The sequence below is a fragment of the Antedon mediterranea genome, chromosome 2 (genome assembly GCF_964355755.1).
Source record: "Antedon mediterranea chromosome 2, ecAntMedi1.1, whole genome shotgun sequence".
In the NCBI taxonomy this organism is placed as follows: Eukaryota; Metazoa; Echinodermata; class Crinoidea; order Comatulida; family Antedonidae; genus Antedon; species Antedon mediterranea.
In genome coordinates, this window is record NC_092671.1 from 11,401,822 (window position 1) to 11,418,384 (window position 16,563).

Below are 16,563 nucleotides of genomic sequence, written 5' to 3' on the forward strand. Positions count from 1 at the left end.
GTTCGAAATGGATCACACCATTTAGTTTGTCGTTAAAGTTAGACTGAAAGATGAACTAAATTTCGTTTCGGAAAAGACATAAATGTAAACCTATAGTAGGTTATTTTTTAATTAGCTATAATATGTACAACATGTTACTGCTATTTGACATATTCCCTTCTATACATAAATGTTTTGAACACATTGCTTAGTTTCACGGCCATTTAAATATCTAGATACAACCCAAACCCAAACGAAATTAACTAAAGCTGGCATGAGAACCAATATAACGATATAATCACTATTTCAAATTGCAACATTTTTTTATTCTTAAGTATTGGCTGCTCCTTGCATCTGAAGACTTTCAAAATCTGTATTCCCTCTTATGTTGTTTTTCCTGTAATAATAAAACAAGAATATAAGTTACACGGTGTCATCGGTAATCGGAAATAAGTTTAAAGGTAAAAGTAAAGTACTGCTTTTACCTTGTAATCATTTCCGCTTCTTCTATAGTCTGCGGCAGTGGCACATTTAAAGTTTCCGGCAAAAGAAGTGCCACCAGTCCAGAAGTCACTGACGTAAAACTGAACGCCACCAGCGGCAGAGGTGCCCATATTTTTTCGAGGAAAAGAATCTGAGGGGCAAGCATTCCAGCCACTCGTGAAAAGATGGAGCATATTCCTAAACCGGTGCTCCTGTAAACACATAAAATTACGTTGTAAATGTCACATGTATTGACACAATGTGCACCAAAAGAACGGGTGCTGTGTGTTTTTTCGGAAAACCAATCATTTTACAAAGACCAGACAACATTCAGGAACATTAATATTATTGTACGAACTTAGTATATTATTGCTTGTGAAAATAAATGTATTTAACTTGCCTAATATTCGTTGGAAAAAGTTCAACAGTATATATATAAACAATTCCAAATGCAGATGTAATGAAAAACTTGCCAATCATTGCTAAAGATGTTCTGAAAGCCACGAGTGTTACCGCTGAAAGTGTACAAACATGATTATTATTACTCTAAATAAATGGCTTTATAAAAGCAACACGTTGCTAAAAAAATTGAAAATTCGAATCGACCTGAAAAATACATTGTTAAATTACCTTAGTAATATTTGTAGTATAATAAAAAGGTGGAATTCTGATTGTCGATATATAATATATATAATAAATAGTACCGTATGCTCGATTATAATCCTAATTTAGGCTAAATTCGGACACTATTTGGTGGTGGTACGTGACTTTCAATAGAGCATGCATCAATGTTGAACTAATCTAGACTTACGAATCCAAATATTGATGAAACAAGCAACACCACCAGCAACAAGGGTACCTGCTAGTGAACATCGTCTGCCCAGCATCTGAATAAAGAACCAAGTGAACAGGTAGGCCAACAACTCTGTAACACCACCTAAGAAAGTTCCAATGTATACGTCGACGTTTAGACCCTCAACACCATACGTCAAGCCATAGTAGGCAAGGTTAACGGCAAACCTATTTTAAACATTAGTTTAAGCAACATTTAGTTTTAGTTGGAATCTATCAAAAACATATCTCTGATATGGCTGTAATGACATGGCATTACACTTTTACCTTTTTTACTTTTTCGGTCACAGAGTTTTAGAGCGGAAAATAGTTTTAATACACAAATAAACAAGAAATATGTCGTACCAACTATATGTGATGTAAACAGTTTTTCTTCTCATCTCTGGATATCGAAGTATAATCAACGGACTAGTCTTGGTACTTTCACTTGAATCCTATAATAAAAATTCATGCGTTTTACGTCACATTTTGTTTTATTAACTTTCTTTTATTCAATTAAAGATGTATTGTCCCAAAAACATGAAAAATAAAATTAGACTTTGAATAGATTATTTTGTAGTTTTAATAACGTTTTCGTAGAAAACAAACTGACAAAGTTAATGTTTTCACTTATAAAATGACAAAATAAATGGTTAAATTCAACCAAAAACGTATTGGCAGCCAATTTGATTAATGTTTGCTTTAAGCTACAATTTTTTAGGTAAATACATTTTTTCGATTACATATTTTGGTATAAGTGGATAACTATTCGGTATTAATGTCACCTATTATCCACTTATACCAAAAATGGCATATTCAAAAACAAAATGTTAAGAATTCATTTTTCAGGGTGGTGGGTGGCGGTGTCAATACATCTTTAAAAACATATAGAATTAGTATTACGATGACATTTTGCCAGCGAAATAAATATTTCAACTTACACATCCAACTTCTAAATTGGCCAATATGTCATCTGGTAAATCTCCAACTTTATTTCTTTTTGCAATTTTTTGAATAACAAGCTTTGCTTCTTCAGTTCTCCCCTTGGCAAGAAGCCAGCGAGGTGACTCTGGAATAAAACTGTAAAAACGATCAAACTAATTTAGAAATTAATTACTAGATTACCTACAATCCACCGAAACATATAACATAAAAATATTATAAGACCAACTTTGCTTGACCATACTTATTGTTTAAATATCTATAAAAAAATTGTTACCATATGCGAATTAATTCACAGAGCTAATATTCACATGATGCTCCCAAAACAAAGTCTTAAGTTTTTAGGAGTGGAGTTCTTTTTTTTGATTGTCATAAGAAAAAAAAGTGACACTTTACACGATTTGAACAGTATGACCCTACTGTACGATCAATATACAAGGCTACAACTAAACTTTACAATAGCTAATTATATTTCCTGTGTACATTCATTTAAGGAACATATGTAATATATCAATTCACAAATTACACTTTACATGCTTTCTGTTTTTAATTTATAAAAGTACACTTATAATACATTGGTTCTTACAAGTAAAGCAACAGCAGAGGGGAAAGGGAAATGCTGAAAGTCATGAGAAGCTTGTCCCATGATCTAATGAAATAAGCAATCAGAGCTAACATCATTATGCCAAAGCACCAATAGATCGTCACAATGGTAGACATCATGGCTCTTCTTGATGGAGCAACTACTTCCGTAACTGAAAATAATAACAGAGAAAAAACAATATTTAAATACAAATTGTCTGTATGGTATTAAATTATCGGGACAGTCTACGAAATATATTGGAAATGTTTATTGTATGCCCGTGACGAACAGTTATCTCATCAAAATATTATTATTCAGCTTAAAAAGTCAGGACATTTACCGGGTACTTATACAGGGTGTTTTTATAAGGCATGGTACTGTAGTAGGGACCTTAGAATTGCGACGACCAACCTATAGGGCCTACGCATACCGTGCCGTTTTCGTCCCTTGTACCTGCATGCCCACAATGCATTATCTATGACGTGAATCGAAAGCTTCTTAATTATGTCGTCTCAATATTGAGGAGATTTTACGTGAATGTGGGTACACTGTGCAGTATTACTATTACTATTACCTATCTCCAGATCTGAATATACCATTTGAATTGTTTTTGTTAAGGTGGTCATAGTTTTAGTAATATATATAAGTGGGGTTTTTTTCGCAACGGTTTAGATTATGAATTTTAAAGATAAAATATTATTCCTACCGTATGTGAATACTGAAACATATAACCCAATATTAGCTAATCCGCCAAGGAAGCGGAAACTCACATACATCACATATGATTTCGACAGACTGCATAACATCGTGAATGATAAAGCCAATGCAAAGCCTAAGAACACTCCTTTTCTTCTTCCTAGACTAACAATTGAAGTTTATAAAATGTGAGTAGTGTAACGAAATGAATGAATAAGAGTTACACAGTAGTTCAAGATTACTTAAGATTAAACTACACTCAAACATGGGTTAAGGAATAGACTCGAAAGCACATATAATTAGGAAAAAGAACAATCAGAGAGTTGCAACATCCACCAGGAGTAACAGGTATCAAGAATCGTGATAAACATTCTTCTTGTATAGTTACGGCCTAAAATTAGTAAAATAATAAAAAGTGGTCTAGAATTGTTATCCTAGTGCAGAATGCCTCCAAAATTGAATGGCATGATACTATTATGAAGGTACCGAATTCTGTCATTTATTTAAAACTTACAAATCACAAAGAAGTCCGAATAGAATAGAACCAACAAAGAAGCCTGCTAGGTACAATGATGATGCCAAGGACACCAAATAACTATCTTCACACACCAGGTCAAACTACCAAAATATAATGCATATTATATAAATATTTATTGTTGACACTAATAAGGCATTGTTGTGATGTTTTGGAACAACTCCTGAAATATAGGTAACAATAATTTTAGAATGATTGGAAAATAATATTCATCTGGTTTGAAGATACGATATTTTAACAATCTATTTTGATTCTATTTTCGACAAACCAAAATTAGTTACTGACCGGACTGACAGTTTCAGTACTCCTTTCACTAACAGTCAGTCAGGTCAGTAACTAATTTTGGTTTGTAAAAATACTAGATTTTTTAAATAATGATTTTAGAAGTTATATATCATAATATACTGTACGGTAATGTGGGCTGAAACGGCCGGTAAGTATATAGGCCTACTGTTGTTGGTGGCATTCAGTATCATTTCATTTCATTATTTATTCGGTCTATTTCAATTATACTTTTTAAAAAACTGAAATTGGGGAGACTAGGATTAACATTAAATGATCTATTTTTTCTGTTATTTCACATGGCAGTAGGCCTATTCTTTTTTTCATGGGAAATCGTTTGAACTCACTAAGCTCGCTCATATACCATGGATGAGTTAATTTAACTCTTCTCTGATACTATTGTTTTTCACATAAGTATTCACCACGAGCTATACTTTATTGTTCATATACACAATGACAGTTTTGACTATAAGCTACTCCAACGCAACCGTTTCTAAAATCTAAAACTAACCTCTATTTTGCTTTGTAATAATCTAACTCAGTAAGTAATCCACACAATAGAGCATGCATTAGGAGAGACACCGTTACTTTAAGCAGTCTATAAATGCCAATGGCTTATTGTTAATAACTCAGTGTGTATACAGTATTAATACATACGTCATATGGATTAGTATGTCACTTCGAAGTTTGTTTTTTGACAAGCATAATGTGCAAAAAAACAATGTTAAGATTAAGATTTGTTCTACCTCTTGACGAACACAAAATAAACAATCTTACCTCAGACACAATAGTGGAATCATACCGTGATCGATCGTAAGCCCATCCATGTTCACAATCAATCAGTTCAGTCGTATCATTTGCATACATTCTACATTGTGCTTCATTAATTAATAGTGTCCCCTCATCATCAGGTGGAAGACTCATGCTATCGTTTGTATTCCAGCAGTCACCGAGATAAAGCTCGCTACAATTAGCTTCATCTGGAGGCTTGCAATGGTGATCCATATTTCCACTGATAAACACGGTTGATATATTAGTAAACGAATTCGAAAATATAAGACAGCATATTGACAATGTCACCAGTTTGTGATAGAGACCATATTAGTAGTATATGTAGGACTTCAGACCCGAATGGAATGTCATATCCCCAGGGCATATTTCATATTTCTATTGTTTAATTTCCAGGTATTGTAATAATAATTAGTGAAAGGTCACTCTTTGTACCAGACCCGAAAGGAATGTCATATCCCTAGGGTATATATTATATTTTCTATTGTTTAATTTCCTGTTATTGTAATATTAATTAGCGAAAGGTCATTCTTTGTTAGAGAAGGGGGTTTGTTATTTTGGCGGGGTTTCCGTTTTGGCCTGTGTTATATTCGTAATTAGTAAAGAATTTGTATTTAAAAAAAAAAAAAATTAGTGAAAGGTCATTCTTTGTTAGAGAAAGGGGTTTTTGATTAAAAGTTGTTGTAGTTTTATTTCAAATTTTGTTTATAATTTACTGTTTCAGTGTTACTTGAATAGGTATTGTTAATTAATTTCCAATCGTGTATATATTGTTTGACCACTACAAGGCCTTGAATAATCCTTTACAACTCTCCCAACTGTTATTAATTAATCCGTTTACCGACCCCCGTATTTACGGTTGAAGGCTAGCTCTAATGGTCACTGTTATGGACGGAGTTTCCTAATTATTAAAGAATGTCTGACCAGTCATAATAGTGTAAAGTTCATTGGAAGGTTTAAAAATAATGTAATTTGTTTTTAATTAGTGAAGGTAATTCTTTGTTTGGGGAGTACTATTGTTATTATTTTGACGATTTATCCATTACAATGATCACCTTTGTTTAGTATTAATTAATCCGTCTCAGTGTTTTCGGGTGAAGGCTAAATCTATTGGTCACTATTGTGGGCGGAGCTTCCTAATTATTAAAGAACGTCTGACCAAGCGTAATCGTCTCGAGAAGGTTTATTACTGTTATTAATTAAGCTATTGGTCACTATTGTGGGCGGGGCTTCCTAATTACTAAAGAATGTCTGACCAATCGTAATCGTCGCGGGAAGGTTTTAATAACCGTGTGTTACTTGTTTAGTTCATCATTCATTTACTAATTCTTCAAAGTTTCGGTACCGATTTTTTTCTTCAAAGTTTCACAATGTCTCAATTCGCTTCTTCCTCAACTGATTCTAACGATAGTTTATTTATCGAGTGTCAAAGAGCTGTTGACTTATCTGACGATAATGTCCCAGATGTGGGTTTACTAGAGGATTTTGTGTTTGGAGACCAGGACTTTGATTTACCGGTCAGTCAAAGTATTTCTGAAACCGGTAGTCTTTCTCTTACGGATATATGTGATAACGCCATAGAGATTGTTCAAGATCTATCGGAAAGTTTAATAATTGATCACGTAGAAGTAAGTGTTTTTTGTTTATTATATTTTTAACGTAATAATTTTTTTCATTACCGTATATAACTCGTAGAGTAGCTAATGTGTAAACGAATGTGCTTCTGCGTTTACAGTACCATCGCGTTTCCTTTCTAATTTTTATTTATTTATTTATTTATTTTATTTATTTTTTGTTTGTTTTCTTTAGTATGGTATTGGTGCACACACCAAATGTTTGAAAATGAGGGAATGTGTTGAGGATAGTGATTCTCAGGAGTCTTCGGTTATTGAGGTAACTATCATTTTATTTTCTTTGCTATTGGTGTTGCTGTATTACATCGTTTATTTCTATTTTTTTACCGTTTTACTTTTTTATTTCAGCCTGTACCGGTACAATACGGGAAAGGAGCCAACAGGAAAAGACCAAGGATAGCCGAAGAAGAAGAAGTTGACGATAATGACAGCGATGAATTGAACCTTGACGAGGTAGATTTGAGTCATTTTTGTAGTATTAACCGCTTAGCTGATAGGTTTAACCAGCGTTTTAACGCCACGATTAGCGATTTTACGGTTAAATTTTTTAATGTAGATCATTTAAGTTTAGAGGTGTTCCTTCCCACTCTATATAGAATTTTCGAACATGTCGTCGATAATCTTTGCATTAAAAACGTGCATGTCGACGATATGCTTCGGATAGTTATTCAAGCTGAGGGGTTGGATACACCCATCTCTATTCCTTTTGGACGGAGGGCCCATCTGACAGCTGATGTTATTTTTGCAGCCATCATGAAGGTCCTTCAGTCCAAAACGGATATTTTAATTAACAACAAATTTAAGTTTAACGTTCTCCATATGAGAATGCCTAGGGGTGGGGGCTATAGAAGAAACGGTATCGACAAACTGCTTAATGCTAAAAGCATAATTAAGATTAAGAATGATGGTAACGAAACTATCTGCTGCGCACGCGCAATTGTCACGGGTATTTCTATGCTCGAAGACAAAATTAATAACGTTACTAGGTGGAATAATGTTAGACAGGGTAAAGGTGAGCAAAAAACAGCCGCCCTTCATTTACTTAGAGATTCGGGGGTTAGGGAGCAAACTTGCGGCATCGAGGAATTAAAAAAGATGCAATCCAAATTACCAAATTATCAAATTATTGTCCTTTCTAAAGACAATTTAAATTCTGTAATTTTTAGCGGCGATTATTGTAAGAAGCAGATATATCTTTACCATCATTCTAATCATTATGATCTTATAACGACTATGACAGGCTTTTTAAAAGTTTTTTATTTTTGTGATAGATGTTTTACAGGTTATACACACAAGTATTCTCACAAGTGTCAATACACGTGCGTACTCTGTAAGCATCACGAATGTGACCCTTCTATTAACGTATCTGTAAATAATACTGTAGAGTGTAAAGAGTGCAATAGATTTTTTAAAAACCAGCAATGTTTCACCAATCATAAAAAATCTCCTGATTCTAAAAAAGTTTCAGTATGTGACAAAATTAAAAATTGTACAACTTGTGATAGGATCATTCAAAAAGATCACAATTGTCATAACCGTTTTTGTAGAATTTGTCGGACTTTCGTTTCATACGATCATCAATGCTACATGGAACCGGTTGTAGCCCCTAAACATGCTGAAAAACAGTTTAAGAATCAGGAGGACCAAAAAAGGGCTGTCACTAAATATTTCTTTTTTGATTTTGAATGCACGCAAGAAACTGGCGAACACAAACCAAATTTATGCGTTCTTCAAAAAACCTGTCTTAATTGTATCGATGGTGCTAATGACTCTGCCGAGTGTGACGTGTGTGGGGAGAAATCAATGACTTTTCACGGGGAGACTGCATGCGTAGATTTCTGCAATTACATTTTTAACGAATACAAATATAATCATAACATTACGTGTATCGCTCACAACCTCCAGGGCTACGATAGTTACTTCGTGCTCGAGTACCTATACAAAAACTGTATTGTACCAGATATTATTGCACGCGGTGGTAAACCTATTTCAATTAAGGTTAAAGAAACGAGTATCCGATTCATTGATTCCCTTTCATTTCTACCCATGTCTCTATCCAAATTACCCAAAACTTTTGGCATCTCCGAGCTAAAAAAAGGTTACTTTCCTCATTATTTCAATACTTTAGAAAATAAAAATTACGTAGGTCCTTATCCCGATTCTTCCACCTATTCCCCCGATAAAATGACTACTTCAGGCCGAGATTCATTCTTTAAATGGTATAATCAGAAAATTGTAACTAATCAAATTTTCAATCTCCAAAAAGAACTCGTCGAGTATTGCATCAGCGATGTGGATATTCTCAGAAAGTGTTGCCTTACTTTTAGGCATCTTTTTTTGAAAGTAACTACATCGCCGAAAAACCCTCTACTCGGAGGCGTTGACCCCTTTTCAAATAATTTAATGACAATTGCCTCTGCGTGTAATCACGTCTTTTCTAGAAATTTTTTAAAACCATCCACCATCGCTTTATTTCCTCCATCAGGGTATCTAACAACCGTTAACCATTCTCACTCTAGCATGGAATGGTTGTGCTACGAGTCGCATAAAAGGGGGGTCTTTATCCATCATGCGAGAAATGGAGGGGAAAAAATGTTTGGGCCTTACTTTGTCGACGGCGCATGTTTAGAAAACAAAATTATTTTTGAATTTATGGGTTGTTTGTTCCACGGGTGCCAAGATTGTTATAGATCCGATTCCATTAACCCCTTCACTAACGAAACCATGTTGGAATGCTTTGTCAAGACAAGCAAGAAAACACGGTTTCTGAAGGAGCAATTTCCAGATTTTGATTACGTCGAAATTTGGGGACACGAATGGAAACGGATCAAGCAATCGCTGGCCCCTAACATTAAATCTATCGTCTCCAAAGTTCCTTTCATTAGGAAAACTTTGAATCCAAGAGACGCGTTTTTCGGTGGGAGGACTAATGCCAGTTGTTTGTTCTATAAGGTAAAACCGGGTGAAGAAATTAATTACATCGATTATACTTCCTTGTACCCTTATGTAAATAAATACGGTACCTACCCCGTAGGACATCCTGAAATCGATGATCGCAAAGACATGTCCACAGATATCAACGAATATTTCGGTTTGATAAAGTGTACTATCGAAGCGCCTAAAAATCTATTCCATCCAGTCTTACCTTATAGATCAAACGGTAAATTAATGTTTGCTCTCTGTAGAACATGCGTCGATTCTCAACAACAAACCGCTTGCAATCATTCTGGTACAGATAGAGAATTTACAGGTTCTTGGGCAACGATCGAGGTCGCTAAAGCCGTGGAGGTTGGGTACGAGATACGTAAAGTTCACGTAGTATGGCACTTTAAAAATAAAAGCGCGTACTCTGCAGATTCTCCCTCGTCCGGTCTATTTGCCTCTTACATTAACACATTTTTAAAATTGAAACAAGAAGCTTCGGGTTGGCCTGAATGGTGTAAAACGCCCGAAGATAAACAAAAATATATTTCGGACTATCGAACCGTAGAAGGTATCGACTTGAATCATGACGACATTGCGTACAATCCTGGGCTTCGATCTCTGGCCAAATTAATGCTAAATAGTTTTTGGGGTAAATTTGGTCAGCGTGAAAATCTCACGAGAATTAAATATACGCAAGATCCTAACGAGGTTTACGATATTTTATCGAACCCACGGGTAGTCGTTCATGATCTAAATTTTGTTAATGATGATTTGGCTGAAATAAAATACGAAGACGAGGAACAATTTGTTGAAGTTAACCGAAAGGTTAACGTTGTCATTGCCGCATTTACCACTGCGCTAGCGCGTTTAAAATTATACGAGCTGTTGGAGAAATTACAGGAACGTGTCCTGTATTACGATACCGACAGCGTAATCTACGTGTCAAAACCCGGGGTTTGGGACCCTCCCCTGGGCGACTACTTGGGTCAGTTAACGACCGAGGTCGACCCTAAAGACGGTAAGTACATCGAGTCCTTTGTTTCTGGGGGGGCTAAGAACTACGCCTATAAATTGGATACTGGGAAGACCGTTTGTAAAGTTAAAGGTTTTACCCTTAATTTTACAAACGCTCAGAAAATTAACTTTGACACCGTCTCCAATATGGTAAGAGGTATTGGTCCTAATACAATTAAGACAGTTGAGAAGAATCGCATAACGCGCAAGCCAAAAACACGTAAGATAGTCAACGAAACATCGACTAAAGACTATCGAATCGTGTACGATAAAAGAATTATTATCGAAAATTATCGTACAGTTCCTTACGGTTATGTTTGGTAAATCACTGCAATAAATTTCATCTTTTTTTCTTTTAAAATATAACTTACTTTTTTTATATATAAATAATTAATTGTTACTTTTTATGTAATTTCATGCACTCAATTTCCTTTATAAATTCGTTTCCTTTTTTGTAGCTTAAGCAAAATATATTTGTAGTTTTAATGTAAATATTTTTATACATGTTTTTAATCAAATTTTCTTTTAATTTTGTTTATAAAGTCGGTACCGTTTCTCTGTTAGTAGATTAAGTAAATATATTTTGTAATTTTAATTTAAATATTTTTTACATTTGAATTCTTATGTCGTTACCGTTTCCTTTTTTGTAGTTTAAGCAAATTATATTTTAAGTTTTAATGTAAATATTTTTTATACATTTTCAATTTTGTTTATAAAGTTTATAAAGTCGATACCGTTTCTATTTTTGTAGATAAAGTAAATATATTTTGTAATTTTAATTTAAATATTTTTTCCTTTTGAATTCTTATATCGTTACCGTTTCAAATTTATTTTTGTAAATAATTATTTTCTTTATCATAATTTTGTTTTACGAGAAATAAATGTATACACCGTACTTGTTTATAATATTATATACTTGTCTGTTTCTTAACGTAGACGACGACGATGACGACGACAACAACAACAACAACAAAAGACATGCGTAGTGTTGACTGTATTTTTATTTTATCCTATCCAATATAAATATTGTAATCTCTCCTCTTCCTTGTTTAAATATTTTATTTATCCAATGTCACCAAACAGTTTGTTCCAGCAAGGCTATACAAATGCCTACTAGTCAGTCGATCAAGTACCATGCTCTGTTAATTCCTAGCTTCTTACTACACAGAACAAGTTCCTATAAATAATAATAATAATAATAATAAATAAAAGATAATATAAAAATCACTTAATTACTAAAATGAGAATGACAAGAAAAAGAAATTTACTTACCAAATCACTGTCGTTACAAAGTTCCAATAAAGAAAACTTTTCCTTCACAAATTCGCAGGATACGCGTTTAACGATTTCTAATTCTAAATCAGTATCACACTGTATTGCAACACGTGCGCACACTGAAATTCCTGTCACGAGTCTACCGACGTGTATATTTTGGTCTATCATCATTTCTTTCAACACACTATCCAACGTCTCCGTAGTAATGTCTTTACACAAGGCAATCAAACCATACTTTTTCTCCACCTCGTTACAAAGGCGAATAGTACTATAAAGGATTGGGGAGTCCCACACAACTACCCCCGTTAATTTATATTCAATGTACGATAAAGTCAGTTTTTCCAAATCTGCCATTTCTCTCTCTACTAGTATACAGACGCTAATGACGTTGGAATTGATTTTTTAGGTTTTGATATACAATCATTTGTTAACGTAATTATCCTTATTAAGCTCCTATTGGTTTATAATATCGGCCCTCTCTCTCTCTTTCATTAGTTGACAGTTTTTAAAATAGAGTGATGTGGATAAGGAACCCCCCTCGTTATAAAATACCGATATACAAAAGCTATGACTCATTGAAACTGAAGATGACGTGTGTACTGGTAACCCCCTTCACCGCCGTAATTAGCGGACCGACCTCATCGGGAAAATCATATTTCGTGAAGCAGTTATTGGAAAGTAATTATTTCGACAAGCCGTTCAATGACATCACGTGGTGTTATGGGGAATATCAGCCCCTTTTCACCGAACTGAGCGGGTCTATTAACAACATTCAATTTATAGAGGGGATACCTATGGATTCGATAGAAACGATGGAACCGTCAAAAAACCATTTAGTAATCATCGATGATTTAATGACCGAAGTGTAGCCGCGATAAAAGAGTAGTAAACATGTTTACAAAGGGATCGCATCATAGAAACATTTCGGTTATATTCATTATGCAAAACTTTTTTTACGGTTCTAAAGAAATCCGCACCATTACTTTAAACGCTCACTACATAATACTATTTAAAAACCCTCGGGATAAATCACAAATAGCTAATCTATCTAAACAAATGTACCCCGGTAAAGGACGTTTTTTACAGGAGGCTTTTGAAGACGCTACCCGCGTACCGTACGGTTTTCTTTTAATCGATCTAAAAGCAAATACCCCTGAGGAAATGAGGGTTAGAAGTAACATATTTTCAAAAACCAATCACTTTGTTTACGTGCCTAGAATATAAAACGCAGCCTGTACCGTTCTATTTATTCATTTACCTGTTTACCAACATCATGTCGAAACGTATCAAAAAGAACGCTGAAACTATTCGTTTCCTAGCCCACTGTTCACCGCGTCAAAGAAAAATTATCTTGGAAAACGCGGACGATCAACTGGTGACGGCTTTGTGCGAATGCGCAATGAATGTTTTAAAAGGTCGAGTGCAAGTATCCAACGCTCACAAGAAGAAGTTGGCTCGGTACAAGAAACACATACGCGATATTACCAATAAAAGCATTTCGCCTCTCAAGAGAAAACGTTTACTTATTCAAAAGGGCGGCTTCCTCGGTCTTATATTACAACCGATTCTACAAACATTGGGTAGTTTACTATTGAAATAATGCAGCATACCAAGAAAATGGTATTGATACCCCAAGAACTGGCAAATACGGCTCTGTACAGTAAACGTTACGAGAAAAATCACGAGACAATCACTTCTGGTTTAGATAATTCTATGAAGGGTATACTCGAAAGGGATGACTTGCACGATTACGATAAAATTACCATGTACAATCAAGTACTTCAACGATATTTAAATAAAGAGAAACCCGTAAATAACCCTTCACCTATGAGCTTGAACGTACAACAAACGGGGAACGTTGAAATAAACGAAAATGGCGCAGAATCTAAAGAAGATTATACGGACTCTATATCTAAAGAAATACTACAAAGTATGCCCTCATCGTTGAAATCCAAAACAAAAACATTTCTGGACCGACTAGACCGTTACCGGAAGATGGGAGTAATTGATTGGTCAAGATACGGTGAACTACTAATCGAAGGACAAATGGTAAAGGGGAGTAATTTACTAGATTTGACTAAAGATATAATACAAGAAAAGAAAGGATTTGAACCTATAGGCTGGAGGGATTTTATAACGGTATTGGCGAAATTGAACACCCCAGAAAGTTTGATTGGAAATCCGACGAGACGTCGTACCTTACAAAGAATTAAATCGAGCGGTACACCTCCTCACGCACTACCTAAACGAAAGAATGAGGAGGATTATGACCTCGATGACGATGATGATGAGGATGAAAAACTTACCTTTCGAGCGCCTGCCAAGAGGCGTTCAACTAGACAACCTAAACCTAAATGGTTAAATTTTTAAAAAACATTAATCTTTATGTACTATAATGAGGAAAGGAGTTGAATAAAAAAAAGAAATAAACTCTAATTTGTTGTTGTAGTCGTTCGATAAATAAAACGTCCAAAACATATCCATTTAAAAAAAAAACAATTTTTATTTACTACGCATTCAATAACATTTTGACAAATTGTACTTTAATATATTCACTATCGTATACGGGTAAGTTAACATCGTATCGACGTTTTACAAAATCATTGACGAACCAATCATTGGATGGTTTATCTTTACCAAACATATTTACTATCGTGGACGTATCCACTCTTCTACATTTATGAAGAATATAAAAAATACAATACTGTCCGCATACCGTAGACAAGGGCGCTTGTAACGCTTTATCGTTAAATGTCCAACTTTCTACAGAGTTATCGAGAAAATTAACAAAATGATTACTATAGTAATTTGGGGGGTTCCCAAAAGAATCGAAAAATTCACCTTTGTTTAAGTTGTTAAAAAAGAAAGCTACCCAGTGCGAACCGTTTTGATTGCTAGGCTCAACGTTTGCTATGTAAGCTCTAGGATATCCCGTATGCCCTAAAGGTAACAAGTCAGACGGGTACACCCCTCGAAAGTATCCACTAGCCAACGGATCTGATTTAATTAACCTCAATAGTTGTATCGTGTTCATAATTAAAAATCTATAATTACGTTACGAGACTTGTCAATTTCTATGATTGAATCAAATTCTGAATAAACTAAAATGTTGATGGTCTCGGTCAAAGCCGTAGAAAACTGAATTTCTAAACGTATATTTCCTTGCCGAATTAGATTAAAATGTCCGGCATTTGCCAAATCGGGAGTCAGGTCAAAAGCAAACAACGAATAGCCTTTAGGATAATCGTCTCTAGAAATCTGATTTCCGGTATCCTGGAACAACGTGTTAGAACCCGAAAATAGACTCTGATACGCCAGCATGTAGTTGCCTCCGTCTTCGAACTTTGGTTTTAACGGTTTCCACGGTACTTGATCACCGTCAATATATAGAGCCAGGAAATTGGTGTTGAAATGTTGAAAATTGTAGGGGTTCTTCTCGTAGCTACCGTTGAATGCTTCGGTGGTCACCAGTCCTACAACCAGTCGTTTTGGTAGATTACCGTTGTACAGCGATTCCCTCGTAAACGATAGATTCCCGCGCGGTATAGTTAATGTCTTGACCTCAACGCGACGCAGCGGGTATTTGGCCGGACCGCGTTCCAGAGCTTTTGCGTGGGCTAGCGCGATAGACGGGTTCAGGCGGACCTTGCGAACAAACAAAGACGCGTCTTCCAGGCGGATCTTAAAACCGGCCGCGGCGTCTGAAGACATGAGACTAAATGCGTTTTTACTTCGATGCAGTTTAATTTTGACATCTACACCGTTGAGCATCATTCGATCTTGGAAAAATATATCGCAATGAATAGGTCCAATCAAGTCGACAAAACGACTACCACCAATGTATTGAGCCCGTTTTTTAAGGCCTATATTCACCGCATTTTCGGCTAGTGTAGGGTCAGCTACATCCATTTTACCTGCCGTGTCTTTATGAAACAACCCACCCGTGAGGTGTGTATTCTTGGCATCGGATCCATAAGTCAGTAATGTTTCAATTAATGCCCTATACGAATAAGTATTTGTCGAAGGGGTAATCAATCTCTCGTTCAAAGAAACGTCAACTTCGCTAAACAATGATTGCAAAAGTAAATTGGCAGGGCCTACCGGATCGGCGGGCTGGAGATCGGTTCCGTCTTGTTTAGTAATTTTTAGTTTAACATTAAGCATCGTCTGCGACAAATCCATGTATTCCTCGCTGGACCCTTGTATGTTGAATTGCAAGGGGCCCACGTCGGTGATGCTGTTGAAAGGGTGATATTGCACCCATTGTCCTTTGGTTATACTAGTCTGTGTCGGTGGTACAGAAAACAAGTCCAATTCCGATTTTAAACACTCGCACGAGTGATTGTGTACAAAAGCCATTTTTTAGATATCGAATATATCGGAGGATCTTCTTACTCTCTTTGCGTTCGATCGACTGATGCCTTTACGCTTACGTTTTCTCTTTTTATTCACCCTACCGTTACCATTTTGGGAAACGATACGTTGACCCGCCTGAGTAAATCTGCGTTTTGCAGCTTGTTTAACGTTTTTACCGCTCAGAACATCTCCCACTAATTCGCCACCCGTGCGCAATGCTTGTTTTCCGAGAGCCTTTG

At 35.4% G+C, this 16,563-nt stretch overlaps 3 protein-coding genes across 3 annotated transcripts; 1 reads left to right on the plus strand and 2 right to left on the minus strand.

The window, feature by feature from the left end:
• Positions 1-160: 160 nt before the first annotated feature.
• On the minus strand, positions 161-5,370 carry LOC140039279 (organic cation transporter protein-like). Its single transcript, XM_072084883.1, has 10 exons — positions 5,109-5,370; positions 4,029-4,132; positions 3,525-3,679; positions 2,822-3,035; positions 2,235-2,373; positions 1,660-1,748; positions 1,274-1,482; positions 863-977; positions 465-674; positions 161-376 (listed from the first exon to the last, which is right to left on the minus strand). Exons 1-10 carry the CDS (start codon positions 5,334-5,336, stop codon positions 310-312), a joined length of 1,530 nt encoding a protein of 509 aa, XP_071940984.1. The 5' UTR covers positions 5,337-5,370; the 3' UTR covers positions 161-309.
• Positions 5,371-9,478: 4,108 nt separating this feature from the next.
• On the plus strand, positions 9,479-11,017 carry LOC140039280 (uncharacterized). Its single transcript, XM_072084884.1, has one exon. The coding sequence runs from the start codon at positions 9,479-9,481 to the stop codon at positions 11,015-11,017; it is 1,539 nt and encodes a 512-aa protein (XP_071940985.1).
• Positions 11,018-15,004: 3,987 nt separating this feature from the next.
• Positions 15,005-16,327, minus strand: LOC140039281 (uncharacterized protein F54H12.2-like). The gene has a single exon (XM_072084886.1). The coding sequence runs from the start codon at positions 16,325-16,327 to the stop codon at positions 15,005-15,007; it is 1,323 nt and encodes a 440-aa protein (XP_071940987.1).
• Positions 16,328-16,563: the final 236 nt, after the last annotated feature.

Coding starts and splice junctions, on each gene's coding strand:
- LOC140039279 (XM_072084883.1), bottom strand. CDS start 5,336: ATGGATCACCATTGCAAGCCTCCAGATGAAGCTAATTGTAGCGAGCTT. Junction 1,749..2,234: donor CCAATTTAGAAGTTGGATGT/GTAAGTTGAAAT, acceptor TTTTTATTATAG/GATTCAAGTGAAAGTACCAA. Junction 675..862: donor CTTTTTCCAACGAATATTAG/GCAAGTTAAATA, acceptor ATGTGTTTACAG/GAGCACCGGTTTAGGAATAT.
- LOC140039280 (XM_072084884.1), top strand. CDS start 9,479: ATGTTGGAATGCTTTGTCAAGACAAGCAAGAAAACACGGTTTCTGAAG.
- LOC140039281 (XM_072084886.1), bottom strand. CDS start 16,327: ATGGCTTTTGTACACAATCACTCGTGCGAGTGTTTAAAATCGGAATTG.